The 25,055-nt window shown below is 41.7% G+C and overlaps 1 protein-coding gene across 5 annotated transcripts in view; it reads left to right on the plus strand.

Annotated features, from left to right (window-relative positions):
- The first annotated feature begins 9,959 nt into the window (after nucleotides 1–9,959).
- LOC121855996 (sialin-like) overlaps nucleotides 9,960–25,055 on the plus strand; it is a 55,272-nt gene continuing 40,176 nt past the window's right edge. Inside the window, exons 1-5 of one of the 5 annotated variants that reach the window (XM_042351240.1) lie at nucleotides 9,961–10,114; nucleotides 12,461–12,825; nucleotides 12,856–13,477; nucleotides 23,287–23,316; nucleotides 24,778–24,807. In XM_042351240.1, coding sequence (XP_042207174.1) covers nucleotides 10,090–10,114; nucleotides 12,461–12,825; nucleotides 12,856–13,477; nucleotides 23,287–23,316; nucleotides 24,778–24,807 — 1,072 coding nt within the window. In that variant the 5' untranslated portion in view covers nucleotides 9,961–10,089. Of the gene's footprint in view, nucleotides 10,115–12,460; nucleotides 13,478–14,511; nucleotides 14,582–23,286; nucleotides 23,317–24,777; nucleotides 24,808–25,055 lie in introns of those variants that run through there. The other 4 variants (XM_042351232.1, XM_042351261.1, XM_042351253.1 and 1 more) reach the window with 4 other exon arrangements.

Below are 25,055 nucleotides of genomic sequence, written 5' to 3' on the forward strand. Positions count from 1 at the left end.
CTTGTAACCATGCTGCCTTCCCAGCACCAAGCTGCATTGTACATCCAATACAACATGTATATAGAGAGCACATTGTGAGTTTCCTTTCTCCAACCCATCCTGAGTGTGAACCAAACAATCCTGAACCCCACACCAAGTCCCAGGTTGCTGATCTATCTTTCTACCTCATTTACAAACAATTGCAGGGTCTCAACTGTCTGTCTTACTATTGACAACACCACTGCGGTTACTGGAGGATCGGCTCTTTTCACACTTAATTTTTCCAACATTCGCGGCCTGAGATCCAATTTTCCTTCTGTGGAGCGCCATCTATTAACCTCTTCCCCCGACCTCTGACTACTTTCCGAACTTCAACTGTCCAAAGCAGCTTCATCTAAACCTTTTCCAGTCTTCAACTACAACCTTTATACCTCTTTCCGTTCTAAGGGAGGAGTATGCGCCTAATGCTGTAATAACCACGGTCGTACACGTCAGTTAACGTAAAATCAGACGATTCATATAACGCTCTTTAGCCCACAAAACATGCAACTATGCTTTATTTATTTGAGTCCTCCGTCTGAGGAGTGCGTTTTCTCATCGCTTCAGGACGCCTGAGTCCTCCGTTTTCTCTCAATCTTAGAGTGCATCCAAGATTTCGTTATTCCTTAGTATAATTAGACAGAATTTGAAATTACAACATTGGTTGCATATGTGACGGCAACTTAGATATGTCTGATTACAGTTGGAGCATTCAAGATCCATTGTGAGTGATGGTGAAAGCTTCAACTGTCTTTGTTGAAAAAACTTGTCAAGTAAGTGAGTGTCAAGTCTGTCAGTGTGAGTGGCCTATCCTTATATCGTCCTTGTGTACTGCACACATCATTGTCATTCCTAAAAACCCACTTTAATTCATATTACGCTACATAACATTCAAATCCACCGCGCTTGTAGAATCTCAGGAGAGACGTGTTTTGCCCATCCGTTTTACACTCAGGATCACTCCCAGTAAGTCCCGCCTTCGAACACAGTTGTCACTATGTTTATTCCACTCTCTACTGGCAAATGCAATCTTAAATTAGTCTGCGTAAATTAACTTTAGTAATTCGCCAGACCTTTGTCAACTGAGGGTCATCCTTGAATGAGTAACAGTTAGATTGTTTGTAATTTCTGTCATTGCGTGAGTAGCTATCGCTGGCAACTCAAGGGTGTATAAACCAGTGCGAGGCGGGAAGAATAAACCTCCCCGATCATCTCTCACCTTCGTTCCCAGATCGACGGTGGGCTTAATTGAAACCCACCGGTCGCTCGGAGCCGGTGGATACCCAGCAGTGGTCAATATAGGGGTGATGGCGCTGATTCGGCATGATTAATAGGCTCTACTCTACCCCAGACCCACCTCGTGTCGGAGTGTAACCGACCACAACAGCAGTTGTTAGAGGCGCCAGTGCTATACCCTGGGACAGGCCTTGGAGTTATGGTCCACAGTGTGGTTGTATGTGTTTGTTAATAATTACCCCATGTTGGGTAGTGGACCCATGTCGGTGTTTGTATCAGTATTAGTGTATTGTGAGTAAGGACAAGGAACTGGTCCTGCTATGTAATGTAATGTGACACCAGTAAGAGTGTGCACGGTAAGAGTGTAATATCTGAGTAATTGCTGTTGAGTAAATAAGAAAATAAGTAAATAAGAAATACGGAGCTGCAATAAGCCCAGGAGTTGATCCTGGTAGTTTGACTTTATGTTAATAAACTTGTTCTTTGAGTATTTTAGGAGTATTCATTTCTCCCACAGTAGTTACCTTTATTTCCGTCCAAGTGACCCTGATATCAGAATTACACTACCCATGTGCCTAGACCATCGACATGCTACCAAAATGAACTGAAATAAGTAGAAAGAATAATTGAAAGAACCAAGACAGGTTGTGGTTTCACCCTTCCTTCCCCTTATCGATCTGGTCAATGAAAAACCTAACCCAATGCCTAGTCCACTCTGGCCGCTACCTAACGAGTTACATACTGTCCAGAGGGGGTCTGGTGGCAGCGACCCTTAGAAATTAAGATTAGAGTTAAGTATTCCCCCTTAGAATTAGTGACCCCAGTCAGGCAGTATACAGTGGGTAACAGAGACGTGACCGATCGCCCAAGCGGCGAACGAGTCGATCTGTAGTGAAGAGGATAAAAGTAAAATCAAACGGACCACCTGAATATTAGGCACCCTAGCTTATTTCACGTATATACTGTATGAGGCACCCAGTTTAATTCACCTGAAGATTAGGCACTCCAGCTCATTTCTCCTGAAAATTATACAACCCAGCTTATTTCACAATAACATCTGAGGAACAATTCTCAAAGATTTGGGACTTGTGTCCCAACTGAGCCCATGCCCGAGATATGGGTTAGACCGCCCAAACGGCTAGTAAGCTGATAAGTGGCGAATATGATAAAAAACAAAAATAAAAAAATAAAAAATGAAGATTAGCCAACCCAGGTTATTTCACCTGAAGATTATACACCCCAGCTTCTCACCCTTCCTCCCTCACCCTCAACCCTTCCTTCCTCACCCTCACCACACACCCTCAACCCTCCCTCCCTCACCCTCACCACACACACTCACCCTCTCTCTCTCCCTTCCTCCCTCCCTCACCCTCATCCACCTTCTCCTCACACACACCTCACCTTCCTCCCTCCCTCACCCTCACCACACACTCACCCTCCCTCCCTCCCTTTCTCCTCCCTCACCCCTCATACAACTTCCCTCCCTCACCACACACTCACCCTCCCCCCCTCACACACACTCCCTCCCCTCCTCCCCTACCTCCCTCACCCTCATCACACAACTTCCCCTCACACACACACCTCAACCCTCCCTCCCTCACCTCACCACACACTCACCCTCTCCTCCTCTCCTCACCCTCATCACCTTCCTCCCTCCACACTCACCCTTCCTCCCTCCTCACCCTCATCACACCCTCCCTCCCTCCCACCCTCATCCACACCCTCACCTCCCTCCCTCACCCCTCCCCACCCCTCCCCTCACCCCCAGCTAGCGAGATGTCAGGAACCTCGGGTGGTACCTGTCAGGTGAGTGTCCTAATTTTAACACAAGATGAAGCGACCACACCTGTGATAGGTCACCCAAAGGTTATAGGGGTCATCATGAGTCACCGAGTCACCATTAGTCACCCAGAGGTCATAGGGGGTCACCATGAGTCACACAGAGATCATAGGGGTCATCACGAGTCACCCAGAGGTCATAGGGGGTCATCACGAGTCACCCAGAGATCATAGGGGTCATCACGAGTCACCCAGAGATCATAGGGCTCATCACGAGTCACCCAGAAGTCATAGGGGTCATCATGAGTCACCCAGAGGTCATAAGGGTCATCATGAGTCACCCAGAGTCATCTTAAGTCACTTGGATGGGGTGGTTGTGAACGAGCAACACGATCAGAGACCAAAGCCCGGCACACGATCACCCTACACAGGACACTCACCACTTGGCCTCACAGTGCAGTCATTGCTTCCATATACTAAGTTCAGGAAGTTCCGGGCCGGTGTGACACATATTTCCTTTTCTTTGTATGTCTATCTTTATTACTGTATTATTTGTGCTACGCTTTACATTTTGGTTCTGTGTTGTTAATTGTAGAATGTAGTCAATTTAAGTAAGTAATAATTCATTGTTTTGATGTTTTAGTGTTATTATTTATTTATTTTTTTTGGAAGGCAGTTAGTGTATTTTAATTTATATCTTGTGTTGAGTTTTGGATGTTGTTGTATGTTGTCAGGTTTTATGTGTGTGTGTGTGTGTGTGTGTGTGTGTGTGTGTGTGTGTGTGTGTGTGTTGTGTGTGTGTGTGTGTATGTGTGTGTGTGTGTGTGTGTGTGTGTGTGTGTGTGTGTGTGTGTGTGTGTGTGTGTGTGTGTGGTGTGTGTGTGTGTGTGTGTGTGTGTGTGTGTGTGTGTGTGTGTGTGTGTGTGTGTGTGTGTGTGTGTGTGTGTGTGTGTGTGTGTGTGTGTGTGTGTGTGTATGTGTGTGTGTGTGTGTGTGTGTGTGGTGTGTGTGTGTGTGTGTGTTTGTGTGTGTGTGTGTGTGTGTGTGTGTGTGTGTGTGTGTGTGACGACCATAACCTTATATTATCACGATCTCTTCCTAAGAAATATACACCTCAACAAATATACCTTTTTGCTTCTCTAAATCTGTCAACTTCCCAAAGACACCAACTGCCTCAGCACTATAGTCATAAAAGGTTCATATTCTCACCACTTTCCTTATCAACTGTTTGGCGTACATCAAGGCTCACCTCTAGTTACTACTCTCTTCTTGTCACATCGGTGCAATAAACGCTCCTCATGATGCTAACCTACACGAAAGTTTTTATCCTTCTGTTGTAACGCTCTTATGTCCATCAACTGTCTCTTGTTCAACACATGCCACCTAACCTCCATGTACAGTTACTGTAAGTTCTCTATAGTTAAACCTAATTATCACGCATCTCTTTCTCTCACATCTTTCTATAAGTCTAACCAAATCTAAACTAACCTAACCTATGTTAACTTAAACTACTCTAACTTAATTTAACCTAACATAATCTAACCCAAACTAATGTAACCTAAATTAATATAACCTAACCTGTAGCTCTCTCAATTTTGTTATCTATCTTATCCATTGTGTGTCAGGGAAGTTAGTGTAGCCACGTGAAGCTGCCCGTCAGAGGCCGCAGCCACGTGTACCTCTCCATGTCCACCTCAATATTACAAAAATAAATTCTTTAATAAATTTGAAAGTTGGTTGAGGATGAATAGCTAATTTATTTGTTCTATTATTGTTTTTGTAGTGTTTGCTTCTTGATGTATTTAATAGTCAGAATAAAGAGCCAATGCTTACTTGAGAGATGTGTTGAAGTATTTATATACAAAAGCTAGAGCAACGTGCGGATATGGCATCACTCAGCTATACCCTGCCAAAATTTTTATTGTTTACTCTGCTGTCAGGTGTCTAATGTGCCACCCGCTAGAAAAATAATGTTCAAGGGCCTCTTGAGGACCAGTGAGGCTAAAAATATTGACAGCAACGGCCCACATCGCACACCAGTGTTATCACCTGAAAACTTCCTTACGAGGTACTGTACATCCGCTTTCATAATTCAGTGTTACCAATATTGTGTTAATAAGACATCTTCTCTTTGAAATTCTATCATTTAACACATTAGTGACATGGAAGGAAATAAAAGCAGCTTTTAGTGAAATTTTGAGATATCTGCATGCTATTAAGTTCAACAAAATGACACGAAAAGCTGCAGCATTGTAGCTTTTTACTCACTAAATACTACATAAACACTCCCAGAATCAATAACTCAACAAAGTGTCCCATATTTTAATTTTCCAAAGCATCAACTTTTGATCCAGAAACGTAAATAAGTGAGGAAGTAATGAAACCTTCATGAACCTTCCCAGCCAACAGCACACTGCCAAGCAGCTGCGAAGACGTGACGTCACCAACTACACCCCCTACGTCGACTACCTGCCTGCCCTACCTGCCCGCCTACCTGCCTGCTTCACCTACCTGCCCATTCTCCCATATGAACAACATAACCCGTGACCGACCGAATGGATAAAAGACTGATCCCACAATTGTCTTGAATCACATCCGTCACAGAACATCTTCTGGCTAAGGGCGAGGTGAGGGGTAAAAGGAAGGGTTATTGTGAAGGCAAGTGGTGGGAGGAAGGGTCACCTTTCCGTGCCCTCATTCTCCCTTCTTTCCTCTCCCGTCATCCTGTTATCTGCCTGAAGTATCTGGAGCACTGTGATCACAGAGGAATAAATGTGTCCGGATACAAATATTACCCTTATAAGGTGTTTTTTGCTACTTATGTTTGTTGCCACTTACATATATTATAAGTTGTGTTGCTACTTACATTTATATAAGTTGTTTGTTGCTACTTACATTTATTATGAATTGTAAACACATTACTGGACTGACAGCACAGAACCCTCCAACAGACGTCACGTGAAAACTGAAATCCCGGGAGCCAGGCCATCGGGACACTGAAACCTCTAGTCACTTCAGAAGAGAATAAAGCATTAAAAAATAAAATCTACTACACAGGCACAGCAAACATTAGGAAAAATATTTGCAGGAGAACATTGAGCAAGTTACCAATATATGTTGGAACTCCTGACCACAAAACTCTCCTTGCTGTGTATTAAGAAGTTTTCTATAGAGTTCAGTTTGTTAAGCGTGACTCCCTTCTCTAGACTACAGTATATAACCAATGTGCGTTGAGGAAGCCATCATTATTGACAGTTTTGTACGCTGGTGTTTCCACTGAAGGTTATGTATGTGTTTAAGAGCACTTTTTTCTGCAGTCTGTTGTAGGTAAAGATTATTATGTATATTTAGTTGTTTAGGTGTGAAGGTGTCAGAGTCTGCCAGGGTGACGGGAAATGTTGTTGGTTCTCAGGCCTTGTGTAAACTTATGACTTGATGGCCCTGTAAAGGTGGCGTGGGGCTAAACGTATCCTCGTGCGTAACTGCAGTTTTATTCAACCACCTGCTTCATGACTCACATATTGCTTCGATTCTACGGAGACACTATCATCTGGCACACCATGTAAAAAAAATGGATATCATGATATTAATTTAATGTTCGATGGACACACATTAAGGCTTAATTTCGCATTTATTCAAGTCTGTTAATATCATCGTTGTTAGTCACGTAATTCTCTCCTATTTTTTTTTTCATGCGGAAAGATCAGGTGACCCAATAAATTTTCTTGGCTAAAAAGTACAGTTGGCCAAAAAAATATATATATATATCCATGCGCTAGTTGACAGAAACATCGTTGGCCAAAAGTATAAAATTGTCAAGAGTGGAATTGGTAAAAAAAAGTTGTTAAGTATAAAGGTGGTCAAAATAGAACTGGCAAAAAATAGAACTGGACAAACAATATACATTAGTTGGCTTAATTGGAGTCCACAAAAAAGGTAAAGTTTTCCCCAAAAGTACAGTTGGCCATAAAAGTACCGGTAGTTATCAACATATTAGAGTTGGCCAAAAGAAGAGCTCACTAGGAAACAAATAACAAAATGCAATTGCAAAGAAAAAGCCCCCAAATAAAATTAAAACAGTATATTTTATAAAAAGTAGTTTGATTAAAAAAATAATTTGGTTAGATTAACAAAGAACGAGATGATGGAATGCAAGCTCTACGAGGTTATGTTCCAGGTTGCTCATCTGACTTTCTGTCATATTAACTCACAATTGCAGGGTGTCAATTGTTTCTCTAACCATTGATAACACAACATGCATACAGTATATTGTTTCTCACTCTTGATCTTTTTTTTTTCATTTTTGTATTTCTTTTTATTAATATTATTAATATTATTATTATTATTAATATTATTATTAATATTATTATTATTATTATTATTATTATTATTATTATTATTATTATTATTATTATTATTATTATTATTATTACTATTATTATTATTATTATTATTATTATTATTATTATTATTATTATTATTATTATTATTATTATTATTATTATTATTATTATTATTATTATTATTATTATCATCATCATTACATCCCCCCCCCCAGGCCCCGATGTGGGTCAGTGACCTGTGCCCGGGTGGGCTAATCCCCGTTAAAAAAAAAGTCCTACGAGGTATGTTTCACCTGGTAGCCCGTGATGTATCTTCTGGATTACAGTGTAACAGACATTAACAGGCGGCGCTACTTACTATCACCCTCTGTTAAGTTTATGGTCAACCAAGGTAAACTCAGTCGTTTATATTTCAACTAATAATAAAAGTAAAGGTCCTGTAAGTCTTATGGTAAAACATATAATGAAACCTCTATTTAACGGACTATATGGAAAGGAAAACCTGTTATATCGAGGGTCCATTAGATATGAAACCTCCATCTAACGAACTAACTATATTGAGAGGAAAAAGCGTTAGTGGCCATTGATGGCAGTCTGGCAAATGAGAAAAAAATGAAAAATACGATGATATCCTTCCTAACGCGGGTCAATCAGGTTGTTGGTTGATTTTTATATATAATCTCATCTCTTCATTGTTTTGTTAGCTCCTAGTTAATGGTGAATGGCGCCTCAGTACTAAAGATGTAAAAATATTATAACATTGAATTGCCTTATGTGTTTTTTTCTCAAATTTTTTCCCATTGCCTAGAGAAGGAGGTTAGCGACGATCAGTACACATTCCTCATCGGGGCTACCAAATGCACTTAATTAGCTGTAATGGGCAGAAGGAAATGTACCTCTTTACCTAGGGAAAGGGATATTATTTCACTTAAAAACAAAAGTCAACTCAACACTTTCTTGGCCAACTTTACATTATTATAGTAATTTATTATTAGCACCATAAATGAGGCAAGAGACTTAAAGTCCAAGCCTTTACAATGTGTATTAAGAGTATCGTACAACATGTGTATTAAGAGTATCGTACAACATGTGTATTAAGAGTATCGTACAACATGTGCATTACAGTATCGTACAACATGTGCATTAACAGTATCGTACATGTGTATTAAGAGTATCGTACAACATGTGCATTAACAGTATCGTACAACATGTGCATTAACAGTATCGTACATGTGTATTAACAGTATCGTACAACATGTGCATTAACAGTATCGTACAACATGTGTATTAACAGTATCGTACAACATGTGTATTAACAGTATCGTGCAACATGTGCATTAACAGTATCGTACAACATGTGTATTAACAGTATCGTACAACATGTGTATTAACAGTATCGTACAACATGTGTATTAACAGTATCGTACAACATGTGCATTAACAGTATCGTACAACATGTGCATTACAGTATCGTACAACATGTGTATTAACAGTATCGTACAAGATGTGCATTAACAGTATCGTACAACATGTGCATTACAGTATCGTACAACATTAACAGTATCGTACAACATGTGTATTAACAGTATCGTACAACATGTGTATTAACAGTATCGTACAACATGTGCATTAACAGTATCGTACAACATGTGTATTAACAGTATCGTACAACATGTGTATTGTATCGTACAACATGTGTATTAACAGTATCGTACAACATGTGTATTAACAGTATCGTACAACATGTGTATTAACAGTATCGTACAACATGTGTATTAACAGTATCGTACAACATGTGTATTAACAGTATCGTACAACATGTGTATTAACAGTATCGTACAACATGTGTATTAACAGTATCAGAGGCAGGTTTTCAATAAATAATAATTGAAGTATATTTAACTTCCTTCCTTCCTTCCCATTGTATAGCTAATATTGTAGTGCTCCAGTTATGTGTACGAGACACGTGTTGTCAGGCGCTACAGTACACAATTATCTGGCACGTCACCGTAGGAGTGAGAGATATGAATATTGACTTCCTAATGTGTGTATGGTAGTGTTTATGTTTTGTGTATGGCTGTGTAGGAAGGTTCGTTCACCCTTTGCCGGTACATCGTACTAGTTGAGTGTTTGAGTGAGGGAGGAAAGGGTGAGGCGTGGTCCATTCTCGTTGGGAGGGAGTGACGTAGGTGGTGGTGGGGAGAAGGGTGATGTATGAGTGGAGGGGGCGGCGCCCCCTCACCCACCAGCCATGAGAGGGCGGTTGAGTCACCTTGAAGCGTCCTCTCCCCATTCCCCTCACTGTATGACGCGCACCTCCCCACACCTTATTTAACCAGTCATGTATGTCAACTTTAACCAACACACCTAAAACCTCACAAATGAATTTAGTCCAATATTGCACACCACTTGTGCAATGTATACGGGTGACCTTGAAATGCGAGTACGACCTGGACGGGGGGATATTGCGGGTAGGGTGGAGGGGCGGTGATGTAGAAGGCCAGAAAGGGTGGGGAGGGGGGCGTTGTGTTGTAAGCTTGAGGGGAAATGAGGGTGGAGGCGTCGGTTGGAGGGGGTAGTAGCTAGGTAGCTGGGCTGCCACCATTACACCTCTGAGTCCACTCGACTCCACAGTCTACGCGCGCATCAGTCCGTCGCCAGACACGGTGCAGGGAAGACACGTTTCCATTTGCTATTCAGTGACTTAAGCATCATGGACGACGAGAAGAAATGCAGAGGTAAGTGAGCTGTGGGTCTGTGGCCTTCAATGTTTTCTAAAAGGTAGTCCCCCACCACTAACGAAGGCTTCCTTGAAAGTTTTGGCCAAAATAACGCGATTAATAACAATCCGTCTGCACGTTTTGAATACCAGCTGGATGGGTCCTTAATTTTAGTGGGAGATATAGTGTATGCATCCACCTCTAGTACGTATTTTAAAGAGTATGTATATAAGATTATAATTTCCCGGATTTTTAACGATAAGGTCTTTGTGAAGATAGTCGAGGTATTGTACCTGTATAAGATCTATGTGTAATTATTTGCCTTAGATAATGTATGTGCTGTAATATTGCCAGGGGCGATTATGATCGTTTTTGAATGTTTTAAAACGAAGTAATTTGTACAGTTGTGGTTTTGGTTACAGAAGAAAGCCATACAGTGTTCAGTGAGTGAAGCTGGGTGGGTGCCTTCCAGGGCATGTTCCATAACTGCCTGTCTGCCTGACCGTCTGCCTCCGTTGTAAGGGGGTGCAGTAGACGCCGGGCCTGGCAGGTCACTGAACCATATTTTCAAACCGCACAGCCTCAGTAGTTTGCATATTTTCCATACTGTTACTGTAGATAGAAGTGTAATCAAATACGTATACAGTATTTAACATATGCACAGTTTCAAGTATAACAAAGCACCAAAAACCCACAAGAGAAAGAAAAACAGTTAATATGTTTGTGTATTAGTCTCCAGTAAAAGTAATAAGAAATGAGAGTAACAGACAGTTAGCCTTTACGTATAGCAACACTACTTAAAATAATTTAATAAATAACAAATGTAAGAGAGTGACTGTTAGTGTGAGTTAAGAAGCGGTCAAGAAAATAGTGATTAGTCCCACTGTCCTGTACTGTAGACTGTGAAGCACTTCAATTTTAATACATTATGTTCTTGTAAGAAATATGGCGTCTTATTTAATATTCCGCACCTACGATAGACTCATGAATTTGAGCTTTGAACATTATTAAATATGGTAAGTTCATCAAGAAACTGGTCGAGTTGTCTCATGCACACGTATACTGTTGCAGTATTCCAAATCTGGAGCCATAACATTTTAACAAGGATCCAAGTTAAATCCCTTGTAATGAGTGATAAATATGTGCCAAGATGAGCGGTACTGAGTGTATCACTATTACGTGGTAGAAAATATGTTAATAGTGATTGGTAAATTAAAAGGAATAAGAAAGAAGTTATAAAAGTTAATGAGGTGGGGGAAGAAGATGTGGTGGTTTAAATATTGTTAAAGCAGAACAGTTGTTTACTGACCTTAGAGACGGTACATGGTAACGGTTCGAAAATGGAAAATCGATGTATTGAAAATGTTTGTTGAATGATGTCCGGAGAGTTTATAGGGAGAGTGAAGCATATGTTGGTATGTGTCGAGAAGTGTTGCCAAAAGAGGATCAGGTTCTAACAGGACCAACATACTGAGAGAATGGGAACTTAAATACTGTATTGATAAAAAAAAAGTGTAATTCAGATTTGAATAGCTGGAGGGAGACATTAAGTCAAAGAATGGAATGGAAGGATTGGGTGAAAAACATAACTCGAAATAAAGGGGACAGAGACCCGGGAAGCAGCAGTGTGTGTAATGTAGGAAGTGTGGCTTCCAGAAGTTTCCCGGAAAGAGTGTGTTGCTGATAGTTTATACTGGTTAGTGTGATGCATATTAATTTTTTTTTGTGTAGAAGAGGAGTGCCATAGCCGGAACAAAGTAAGAATAAATGGGAAGAGAATGTTTGTGTTTACTCATGATACCTGCCATCCTGTATTGTAGTGGGAATTAGGTTGAAAGAGAATAAAAAGGTTTTATTATTCACTTGAAAAGAAGGAAAACTGGATAAATAACTACACCCAAGTCACATCCGTCACATGTAACACCACCAACCGTACCTTCTCTTGACGTGTATCAACTATTGCACTTGTAGTTACCTAAAACACTCACACCAAATGAAAAGAAAATCAAGTGATACACCAATATTACATGAGACATGGTGGAGTCATTACAGGCAGTGCTGGCGGATAGCAGAGAATTCGGCATGATATTTACAGGTACCGCTCTACCCAGATGCTGGTTGTTATTGATACTATTATTGAATTTTGGGAGAGGCTTCAGCAACAAACGTTATATCCCCAGATGCTAGTAAACCCAACATTTGTTTAACCTTTGCGTTGAGGGAAGTTACGGATTAACTTTAACATTTCTAATGAGGGAAGTAGCTTGGTTATTGTTATGTAATATGTATGTATACATTTTATTGATGCTCAAATTTGTAATTTGTGAATGATATTGGCAACACTTGTCTTTTACACGCTCCCAGAGGATGACAGAAAATTGGAGATTGCTGAAGGCAACAAGAGCATCTCTGACGCAAAACAGGATGCGAACTCTGCTGTTAATCAACCAGACAAACCAAGTAACGCAGGGACTAGTGGTGCATTAGCAGACATGACTGACAACCTGACAGACAAGAAAGATAAAGGGGGTATTGTTAACTTAAATGATCCTACAGGAAAAGAGGCTGTTGGGTTACCTGACCAGAAGGGTATAGACCAGAGAGGTAACAAATTAAGTGTTACTCCTCAGAAAACAGAAGCTGGAATAACTGATAAAAGAGGCGATGGCACTGGCAGCAAGTCAAAAGACGACACTGTTAGTAATGCTAAGTTACCAGTCAAAACAGAGGACAAAACTAAGTTACCAGACAAAACAGAGGACAAAACTAAGTTACCAGACAAAACAGAGGACAAAACTAAGTTACCAGACAAAACAGAGGACAAAACTAAGTTACCAGACAAAACAGAGGACAAAACTAAGTTACCAGACAAAACAGAGGACAAAACTAAGTTACCAGACAAAACAGAGGACAAAACTAAGTTACCAGACAAAACAGAGGACAAAACTAAGTTACCAGACAAAACAGAGGACAAAACTAAGTTACCAGACAAAACAGAGGACAAACCTAAGTTACCAGACAAAACTAAGTTACCAGACGAAACAGAGGACAGACCTAAGTTACCCGACAAAGCAGAGGACAAAGTTAAATTATCAGGTAAAGTAGATACAAAGAAGCCAGTAGATAAAGAAGACGAGGCAGATAGCGATGTCAAGAAAACAAACAAAACTGACAAAATAAATGATGTTAAATCGTCAGCTAAGACAGACAAAACAGTAAATACAACTGACAAAAATAGTACTATTATAAGTGACAGCAAAATTATGCAAGACACTCACATGGAGCAGTCAGGGGAGGAAGAAACTACAGAAGATGTGAAACAAAGACTGATAAACAAGAAGGCGGTGGATGAAGAACAGCCCAACATGGGTGACGCGGGAGGTAACAGCCGATGGTGCACGTCTTGTTGTCAACACTTATTTATTTATTTTTTTTCCGCCGTCACATTCTCAAAGATTTATTTTTCCTATGACTGAAGATGTGAGAACGCATTACACTTGTTTTCTTAAAGGTACAGGACAAATATTAGAGCTGAAATAACATTGATATTACAGTGTACTTGGGTAGATGCCTTCTCATTCTCAGTTAAGGGGAAATTCCAATCGGAGGAATCTTTCCAGAATCTTGATTATGGCGGGATACTCTTCTCCTGGTGTCCAGAGACCATATTATAGAGAAAGACTGACTTTTGATGTGTTATTTTCAGAGAATTTAAGTAGATTAAATGAATACTGCATGAAACTTGTAGTTTGAGAGACGCGCTGGAGTGCACGTGTCACGTCTCTGTAGATAATTGTCTGAATGGTTGTACTCCTGTATTATCTTTTATACTTTACTGAATGCCTTTGTATTCGACATAGTGTCGATGAATGATATACTCTTGCTAATGACTGTAGGGGCTGTTGGTAGTACAGATGTGTGCTTTCACCATTTCTTCTCGGGTTCGAACCCTCGGGTAAAACAAGGTTACTATGCAGGGAGTGGCTTTACCGACCATCCCTGGGTTTATCCGGATACTCCGGTTTCTTCCTGTTCTAACACTGAACTGCTTGAAGAGGCAATAATTTAATATAAACAGCGGGGACTTACACAAACCACCGGCTTCCTTTCTTGTTAAACAGATATAAAAAAAAAACAACGTTTGGCGGGAAACGTGCAGACCAGGGCCAACCTATGCGCGCACAGTCACGTACACAGCCTGAATCAATACTCATCTATGACAAAGTTTCTTTTATAGAAGTACTTGCTTTGTAATCAGCTAGATACCAATATATCCATAGTTATCACCAGTAAATGATATCATGTACTTAAACTGATATATACAGAGTACAAATTTTCATTCATTCATTGATTTGCTTTAACTGTGACATGCGCAAAACTATGCCACCTTGTCAGTCGACTTTGGCGCGAAGGTGAGGCAGGCGGTCAAGATGGTGTCTGCTTCCTTCTTCAAAGTCATAAGTCACTGTTACATTGGCGCAGATGGTGAGTGGTTGGTAGCGGTGGCTAATAAGAGAGTGGAGTTTTGCGGTTGTAATGAGGCTCATATAGTTTTGCATGATTTATTATATTAATTTTATGGAAACATATGTTGGTGGTAACTACATGAATTTTATCTCAAGATGAGTAAAATTTCCTAACTTATGACTCATTTTATTTGTACACTAGATTTATGTATAAATGTAATAAAACACCCGAGGTACAAGTATTATATATACTGTATATTGTGAGTATAGTTTGACGAACTCGAGTAATGTTTGTAAACATACAGTATATTGTATAAGAAGAAAAATTGTACATATAACAAAAACGTATTTTACTTTAACCGATCAGTGTAACAGCAAATGTCAGAGCAGTAGGAGGCGTTTTAGCTCCACAGGTTCTCAAAATCTTTTCTCACTACACATGGCTTGAGTTTTAAAACGATTGGGCGGGGTTTTCGAAATTCAATAGTGATATTTTTTCTAATGAAATAAACATATTAAAAGAACAATTGTTGTTAAAAAATCCAGTACACAGTTGGGCAACTATAGCTGAGAAAGTCAATGTGAGTGTTGTGACCTTTCGCCAAAACCTGACTCAAAATTTGGATTGGATGCTAAACCGATTGACAAATCTCGCTTATAGAGGCAGCTTTTGAAAAACCGTTAACAGTGCTCTTCACGGCCCCATTAGCCCCAGTAGGATAAGACTCGTTTTGAAGGGATATATATATATATATATATATATATATATATATATATATATATATATATATATATATATATAATATATATATACTTTGAATATATATATATATATATCATATATATATATATATATATATATATATATATATATATATATATATATATATATATATATATATATATATATATATATATATATATATATATATATATATATATATATTTCATGTAGATCCACAATGAAAACGTGGATAGGATAAATCTTGATAAAATCACACGGGAAAAGGGAAACAACGGAGCACCTTATTTCGTCTTTATTACATCTTCAGAGGTAACTGTATTACATGGACAGAGAGAGGTCATGTAATACAGTTGCCTAATATATATATATATATATATATATATATATATATATATATATATATATATATATATATATATATATATATATATCCATTTCACTCATGTCCTGGAGGTATACTGAGGGAGGAACAGCAGCTCCTATAATAGATGTCATGTTTCCTATTCCCAGTGTCTTCTTCACCAAGCACTTAAGGTCACGTTTTTGAACATGCCCAGTTTTCCTTACGTTACTGTGTACTTGCACAGCACTCCAGCTTCTTATTATTAAGTACACTAATTTTGTCCACAAAATCAATCACCATATTTAACCGTCCTTGGAGTGGTTTGCTCAGCGAATTGAGGAGCGAGAAAATGCCATTCAATTTGGCTAGCTTCAAGATCCGACATTCTAGTACTTTCTAAAAAATAATATTGATAATATAGCACGTGATACATATAGCCCTTGAGTGTAGGTAGTAGGCAGCTATCAAACAGGGAGGTACTACCGCCTGGGAAGCTATTGGAAGCATAATGTGTTGTCTAATGGTAGACCCTGCTGCTATATAACATGAATATTATGACCAATTCTCAGGTTGCTGATATGTTTTTCTGTCTCATTTATTACACACAATTGCAGGTTTCAATTGTTTCTCTTATTTGACAACACAACATAAAGCGTTTCTCACTATTGACTTTTTTATTATTGTATTTCTTTATTATTATTATTATTATTATTATTATTATTATTATTATTATTACAGTGTTGTCATTAATATTTTTATCATTCTTAAAATGGTTTGCATTCTTAGGATTTATGTACAAAAACGTTTGTTAGAATTCGTGGAATGCAAATTTGGCGGGAGGGGGGGGGGGCGTCTAAAATGGTTTATGAAATGACATAGGCCTTCAGCCACCCGGCAAAAAGTATTTGATTTATGTTTGATTTTAGTGGGAAGGAATCACTGAGTGTTTTGTCTGATTCTTTCTTGTTAACATAAAATGTAGTTTTGTGTCAGTTTTGTTGGTTCGCCGAGGACGTGGAGGTCACAGCCTATACCTGTTACTTCATAAACAAAATCAAAGTCGTCCTCTCCTTGAACAAGTTTACCCCGTATATATATATATATATATATATAGTACAGCATTAACCATTAGAGTTCAGATTATTCCTGAAATGAGCATTAAATATGGTTATTTTTTATAACATTTCTAAAAATTGCCACATAATCTTAATCATATTATACACTGATTAAAATACGAATTAATATTATTGTACTCCTGCATTTATTTTAACCTCGTCTCTGGTTTGTGAGTCTGCCAATCGATCGCCGCCATCCTCCCACACCTGTTGCTTATATTGTGCCGGCCGTCTGGATGCTCCACCTTTAAGCAACAGATGTGTATCGGTGTCGCGTCACTGTACTGAATATAAAGTTGGGTTGGTGTAGGTTAGGTTAGGTTCGACTCAGATGATTTGGCTGGGATGTACTAACATAGAGTAGGTTAGGGTGGCCTGTCCTTAGCTAGGCTGAGGTGAGCTGGTCCAAGGTAGGAGGGAAGGTGTAATGATATTTTGAGGAGAAAGAAAGAAGGAACCAGTTTTTGTCTTATACCGGTTTGGTCCCTGTAAGGTAAGCTGTCAGTGTCTTACACCTTGGCATGATGTCCTTGGGCCGCTACATACACAGTTGGAATGGTGTAATTACTAGGTTTGTCACTCGGTTAAACACCGTAGTTGTTGAGGCGTAATAATAATATTATAACAACTCTTACTCCACAACAACTCTTGCCTCCATAACTCTTACTCCATAACTCTTGCCCCCATAACTCTTACTCCACAACAACTCTTGCCTCCATAACTTTTACTCCACAACTCTTGCCTCCATAACTCTTACTCCACAACTCTTGCCTCCATAACTCTTACTCCACAACTCTTGCCTCCATAACTCTTACTCCACAACTCTTGCCTCCATAACTTTTACTCCACAACTCTTGCCTCCATAACTCTTACTCCACAACTCTTGCCTCCATAACTCTTACTCCACAACAACTCTTGCCTCCATAACTCTTACTCCACAACAACTCTTGCCTCCATAGCTCTTACTCCACAACAACTCTTGCCTCCATAACTCTTACTCCACAACAACTCTTACCTCCATAGCTCTCTCTTACTCGAACAACAACTCTTGCCTCCATAACTCTTACTCCACAACAACTCTTACCTCCATAGCTCTCTCTTACTTCACAACAACTCTTGCCTCCATAACTCTTACTCCACAACAACTCTTGCCTCCATAACTCTTACTCTACAACAACTCTTGCCTCCATAACTCTTACTCCACAAAAACTCTTGTCTCCATAACTCTTACTCCACAACAATTCTTACCTCCATAGCTCTCTCTTACTTCACAACAACTCTTGCCTCCATAACTCTTACTTCACAACAACTCTTGCCTCCATAACTCTTACTCTACAACAACTCTTGCCTCCACAACGCCCTTCGGTTTGTTTTGCAACTCCAGAACTGATTTTCAGAGATTACAGAAACTCTAAGTCGATAAGGTTTGATTTTTTTTTAAGATTAGATTGCCCACGAGGGGGCTAGTTTATTGGGCACCCCCTTGCATCCTGTGCAAGGTGAAGCGCAGAAGCGTTTACAGCGCCCACCTGGGAAGCATGCAGAGTTCATGCTTGCCTTTATGACTCATGCAGTAAGGGCGTAAAAACCTGAGGGGTTATAGGTTTTGTCAGCAAGTTACATAAAGTGACAGAATGATGAGTGTGTGGGAGGAAAGTTTCCGGTACATTTCATCTGTTTATGGCAAAGCGTGGCAGGTCCCTAATAATGTCAAGTGTCAGGCCTGTCACTAGGAGGAGGTATATCTGGTCAGGGAGGGAAGAGGTATTGGTAACGGCTGGGGACCTGTAGGAGGAGGTCATAGGGCAAGTGAGGATGTGGTGAGAGAGGGTGTGAGAGTCGGTTGACCACAAAGTTTACAAACAGTGCGGCCAGGCTCAGGGATGCCAATATACTAGGCGTGGCGGAGTACAGTGGGGGTAGAGGTGATATGGTGTGGTAGGACAGGTACAGTAGGGGTGGAGGGAGGCACATTGACATTGACAATATTGAGGGACATACCTTTTAGTGTGATTGCGATGGCGTGTACGTCGGTAGTGTCGATGAAATGATAATGAATTAGATTGACCCTGATTTTGACCTTAGAAGTGTAATCAATATCCCAGGTCAAGGTCAATCATGTGTGTGTATGCCTCTGGTTCTTAGAGAAAGACGATCTCTCATCTGTGTAAATATCATATAAGGTCTCAGGGAAATAACAGAGAAAGTTTCAATTACTCATTTGTCCCATTCAGGCTCAGGAGTTAGTTTATCGAGCACTCCCTGGCATCCTGGGTTGTCAGCAGGGGCGCATGTGGGGTCATGTTTATCTTGTTAGACTTAGATGATTACTGAACTATATTTCCACTAATGGGTGCGGGTGCCTAAGGAGCCAATGGTTGCATTATTCAGTTACTTGTGGTGACAGAGGCTCCATGTGCAGGTTCATCTGTATGGAGTGTCTGGTCTGTCTGTCTGTAGGCGGAGGAGCGATGTTTGGTCACGAGGGAGGACGTGATGGGCACCGGTAAAGGAGGAGGTTTTGGTACAGTACTGTACTGTACTCCCACTGAAACTTGTAGTATATCTACGCTGCTCTCCTGTTTACGTAATCTGTTGTGATCGATTATTTCAATAATCTTTATCATTACGGTTGGCATCTCCAGCAACTGCGTCGTTGTGGTGCGGTGTGTGCGGCTCTCCTGACATTTAAGATTGCGTTCTGGTGTGTCTGAGGTACAGTATGAGACAACTGAGAGAGAGAGAGAGAGAGAGGGGGCGAGGATGACATCTGTGCTCTTCACGTGCAGCTCCTCTGCCTGGGTGATCAATGGTGTCGCGGAAGACATTTCCTACGTGAGAGAAACTGATAAACATACTTGATGTGGGCGTTATGAGGTCCATGTAGCCCGGCGATACCAGCTAGGGTGTATGTTGGCTGACGGAAAACGTGGGCAGCGCTGAGTCCCGACCCTGACATGTGCATCCTAGAGTGCTAAGAGAGCTGTGCAACGAGCTTGCAGAGCCCCTGAAGATCCTGTTTTGTAAATACCAAGATGAACAAAAGGTCCCCAGTGATTGGAAAGTGGCTTATGATTATCAAGGGCGTTATTAGCTGCGTGACGCTGACGACCTGACCAGCATAATGTAAGGTGTTGAGGTAGTATGGGGTACGGTAGAACCGAAAGGGTTGCCGGTTTGTAACGGGCGGCCCAACACAATTGCTCAAGGTATTGGATATTTGGACCCATATTCTGGAACGGGGTCGTAAAATCGACAACATTTATCTAGATTTTGCCAAGGCTTTCGACAGTGTACCTCACGAAAGGCTGAAAATCAAACTGGAAGGGTACGGAATTCGGAGAAATGTCCTAGCGTGGATAGAAGACTTTCTACATGACCGCAAGCAGTGTGTGGTGATTAATGTCACGAAATCATAATCCGTACCTGTCACAAGCGGGGTACCACAGGGCAGTGTATTGAGCCCTCTGTTGTTTGTTTGTTTCATAAATGACATGCCTGACGTTGTACAGTACACTTCTCCATACAAATGTTTGCCGATGACGCCAAGTTATTTCGGGAAACGAAGAACCAAGCGGACTGTGAAGAGCTGCAGAAGGACCTCTGTGGGCTCCAAGAATGGTCGAAGAAATGGCTGCTGAGATTCAATGTCACGAAGTGTAACAGGATGCACCTGGGGCGTACCAACGGTAAGGAGGCGTATCATATGTCCCAACGGGAGGAAGAAACTGCACTATTTGAGACTGAATGTGAGAAGGACCTAGGTGTGTATGTTGACAATGAGCTGAAATTCTCGGGCAATTGCGAGCAGAAGGTAAATCAGGCAAATAAATTATTGGGTCTTATAAGAAGGTCGTTCAGATATCTAGACGGTCCGTCCCTCGTAACGATCTTCAAGAGTGAAGTGCTTCCCCATCTGGAGTACTGTTACCCCGCCCGGTCCCCGAGATATGCTAGGGACTGTCAGTTGGTTGAAAATGTTCAAATGAGGGCCACCAGACTGGTGCCTGCACTTCGAAACCTCGGCTACCCTGAGAGATTGGAGCGCCTGAACTTGCCTAGCTTATACTACAGACGGGCAAGGGGGGACCTAATTCAGGTGTATAAGCATCTCAAGGGGCACTACTCAGTCGAGTGTCCTTACTTGGAGCTGGCGGACGCTCGCCCCACAAGGGGTCACAGCTCAAGATTGAAGAAGCCGCAAGTCCAGAAAACTCTGAGGGCAAACTTTTTCGGAGTGAGGGTTGTAAACTCTTGGAACAATCTACCAGAAAGTGTTGTGACGGCACCGAGTGTGAGCTCTTTCAAGACAAGACTTGACCAACACTGGAGCGGGTTCAGGTACATTCAGGAGCCGGTGCATGCCCAGTATTTGCCCTCAGTGCGTAACAGAGACGTGACCGATCGCCCAAGTGGCTAACGAGCCGATCAGTGGCGAAGAGGATAAAAGTAAAAAGGAGATCTCGTCATTCAGTTCAGTGCGGGCGAAGTCAGCTCACACACACACACACACACACACACACACACGGATGGCTCAAGTTTCAGTGTCTGTGAAGGAGACCTAGGCATGGACATTTATCTTCCGAGTTTGTCACTTGAGGAGCCACACTGCTGCCCTAGTAAAGCTCTGCCCAGTGTGTTAACAGACCTAATGGTAGTAGTCGGGGGCAGAAAGGACGATCATCGTTCGTTTTCGCTGTTGATGAGTTTGGGGTTAGCTCTTTTTTGGTGGAAAGATGGTGGCGGATCTGGAGGGTGTGGTGGACGGGATCCTGAATGGAGAGGTGTGGTGGACGGGATCTGATGGGGGTCACGAATGTGGATGCGATCCGAATGGAGAGGTGTGGTTGATGCTGTTATAAAGATTAACCACTTCAACAATTAAGGTCGCGCGTATTGAGGTTGGTGTCAGACCATCTAGGTTAAAACTTAGAGAGATAGAACTCTCTGAGGTGTTTGAAAGTATTCGAGAGAGAGAGAGAGCGAGTACGTGTAAATATAGTATCCGAGATCTAGAATGTCAGAAGCCGTTGGTGGGTCAATGACGTGAGGACGGGTGGTAGAGCCGGTGTAAGAGTGCCTCCGGGTGGGTAGGGAACATAACAGAGATGCTCGCAGCTCACCTTGGAGAATTTAGATAACAAAGATGGCGGTAAGGTCAGGATCGTATATCGCAGGCAGAGACAATAGCAGTCCGCGCCGCAGCGCTTCTTTTCCCAAAGTACTTTTTGTATTTTGTCGCTGCCATGTTTCTCGTAGCGGAGAACAACGGCGGTGATGTCCATAAGACGTAGTAGAACTTTAATAGAAGAGCTTAATTTTAGACCCTGGGTAAGGGGACTGAAGAAGTTAAATCCGTCACTACCACTGACTGACAACCTGGACAACAACAGCTCAACGGGTCTGACGCCGAGGAGAACGTGAGATGAATTTTGTCTTGTTGTGTGAGACGACAAAGCCAAGGAGTTGACTACTGTGTGGACTACAATGGAGAAGACGTGGGCTATGTCCCTTCTTAACTCAGGGTCATGTTCACGACCTCCACACTAACCTTTTGACCTCAGGACGTAAGGGGGCACCTGCGTTGGGTCAAATCTTAGTCTAAAACTCTTAATGTGTCAAGTTAGCGTCCATGGAGTTTACGTGCGGACACAGACAAGACTGTACACACAAACGGCACTCCATGTTCTTAGTGGCAGGCATATGACACGAGTGAAACTTTAATATAAAAAACTACGAATCTGAATATGCTTGTGTGTGTGTGTGTGTGTGTGTGATGATGATGATGTGTGTGTGTGTGTGTGTGTGTGTGTGTGTGTGTATGGCTGACGTGAATACGAGGATTCCGAAAGGAGACAGTCGAAAGAGAAGAAAAATTGAGACAGAAAGAAGGAATGGGAGACAGAGTTAGCAAAGTGTGCTTTGGTTTGGAAAAAGCGAAAGTAGGAGCTTGAGAGAGAGATAGAAAGATAGAACGAAGGGGGGAAGGTGGTGAGGAAGGGTCTAGGCTGACGGCGGAGAGGCCTGGAGGCGGGGGCGGGGGAGGGAGCATTTAGTCAGAACCATTGCATCACCCAGTATAGGAAAATAAAGTGAGAGAGTGAAGGGAGGAGGGGGGTGGAATGAGTCGCGAGAGAGAGAGAGAGAGAGGGAGATGGAGGGGGCTGGAGGCTGGCTGTTGCATCACCCAGTGCCGGATGTCATCATTAAGAAAAACGACATTACCAAAGAATTGTTATGACCAAGTACAAAACGTTAGAAGTACATGTAACATGATGAAACGCATATGTACTCACCCCTGAAGATGTACTGGGTTATAATTGTATTGTGTTAGGTGTACCTGAGGTTAGATTTGGTTGGCCTAGGTTAGGTTATGTTAGGTTATATTTAGGTTAGGTTATATTAGGTTATGTTATGTTAGGTTATGTCAGGTTATAATATGATATACTCGGTGTTAGTCTACAATCATCATCTGTGTTTTATTTAACCTGTTGTCTTGTGTCTCATTTAACACGCTGCAGAGGAAACCATTCCCCTCAAGACCAAGGAAGGTGAGTCTACCTGTTTATTGGTGTCCCGTTAGTGTGTCCCACTAGTGTGTCCCAGTAGTGTGTCCTGGTAGTGTGTTCCAGTAGTGTGTCCTAGTATTGTGTTCCAGTAGTGTGTCCCAGTAGTGTGTCCCAGTAGTGTGTCCCGTTAGTGTGTCCCAGTAGTGTGTCCTGGTATTGTGTCCCAGTAGTGTGTCCCAGTAGAATGTGTCCGGTAGTGTGTCCTGGTAGAGTGTGTCCCAGTAGAATGCGAAGAGAGCGAGATATTTTGTTTTGTCCTTTAATGTGAAACTGAAAGGAAAATGAATAACGGTCAAGAGAAGGGTCATTGGGTTTGAGGTTACACACACACACACACACACACACACACACACACACACACACACACACACACACACACTTCATTCGTTAACTCGAGTCATGCATGCAAGAATGTGCCTCAGTATTGTAACTTTCTCCCTGTGTGTGTGCGTGTGCGGAGGGCTACCATGCACACTCACACCCGCTCAGTCAACATATTAATCAAACAAACGCATACTCCTGCTCTTACCACTGACCTTGAACAACACAGCAAGATGAACATCTTTAACTAAACCCTCATGCTGTTTACTGTACACAACTGTCTAGATAAATGACGCAGTGGGTGGGTGACTACAACGCTCAACTCCTGTCCTAAAAGTCACTAGTTCGCGCCCAGGGCAGCCCTAGTCGACCCAGCTATAAATAAGTACGTGATGTAAATTGGGGAAGTGAAGACCGCTGAGTGGCAGTTCCGCCGGCCATACACCGTGTCCTGGTCCTGGTGTGCCGAGGATAAAAATAGTCTTCACTGTTATTAGTCTCTGGTCCAAACTGGTGGTGCTGGCCTCACACAGTAGTGATGCTGGCATCACACAGTAGTGGTGCTGGCATCACACAATAGTGATGCTGGCCTCACACAGTAGTGGTGCTGGCCTCACACAGTAGTGGTGCTGGCCTCACACAGTAGTGATGCTGGCCTCACACAGTAGTGGTGCTGGCCTCACACAGTAGTGATGCTGGCCTCACACAGTAGTGATGCTGGCCTCACACAGTAGTGGTGCTGGCCTCACACAGTAGTGATGCTGGCCTCACACAGTAGTGATGCTGGCCTCACACAGTAGTGGTGTTGGCCTCACACAGTAGTGATGCTGGCCTCACACAGTAGTGGTGCTGGTATCACACAGTAGTGGTGTTGGCCTCACACAGTAGTGATGCTGGCCTCACACAGTAGTGATGCTGGCCTCACACAGTAGTGATGCTGGCCTCACACAGTAGTGATGCTGGCCTCACACAGTAGTGATGCTGGCCTCACACAGTAGTGATGCTGGCCTCACACAGTAGTGGTGCTGGCCTCACACAATAAATGTTATGTAAGGAGTGAGATGGGTGGCTTAATTGTGTTTGTTTATTGATTCAAGAATTGTTACTTTACACGCTGGCCAGCTGAGGACTGTCACCAGGAGGAGAAAAAAGGTAAGGTTCATTTATGGATGTGTGGTCCTGTTGTTTTTACCGTACTGTGCGTGGTTAGGTTAGGTTGGGTTATGAAGTTATGTTAGGTTCGGTTAGGTTATGAAAACAGTAGCTGGTTCGATGAAAACTACGAATATAATGAAACCAAATAAGTGAATATTACATGGGAAAGAAAACTAAATATTTTGCTTGTATACATCATGGACCATGTTTAATTATCTTGTTTTAATACTACATACTGTATGCCA

The sequence above is a fragment of the Homarus americanus genome, unplaced genomic scaffold (genome assembly GCF_018991925.1).
Source record: "Homarus americanus isolate GMGI-L3 unplaced genomic scaffold, GMGI_Hamer_2.0 scaffold1024, whole genome shotgun sequence".
Classification (NCBI taxonomy): domain Eukaryota; kingdom Metazoa; phylum Arthropoda; class Malacostraca; order Decapoda; family Nephropidae; genus Homarus; species Homarus americanus.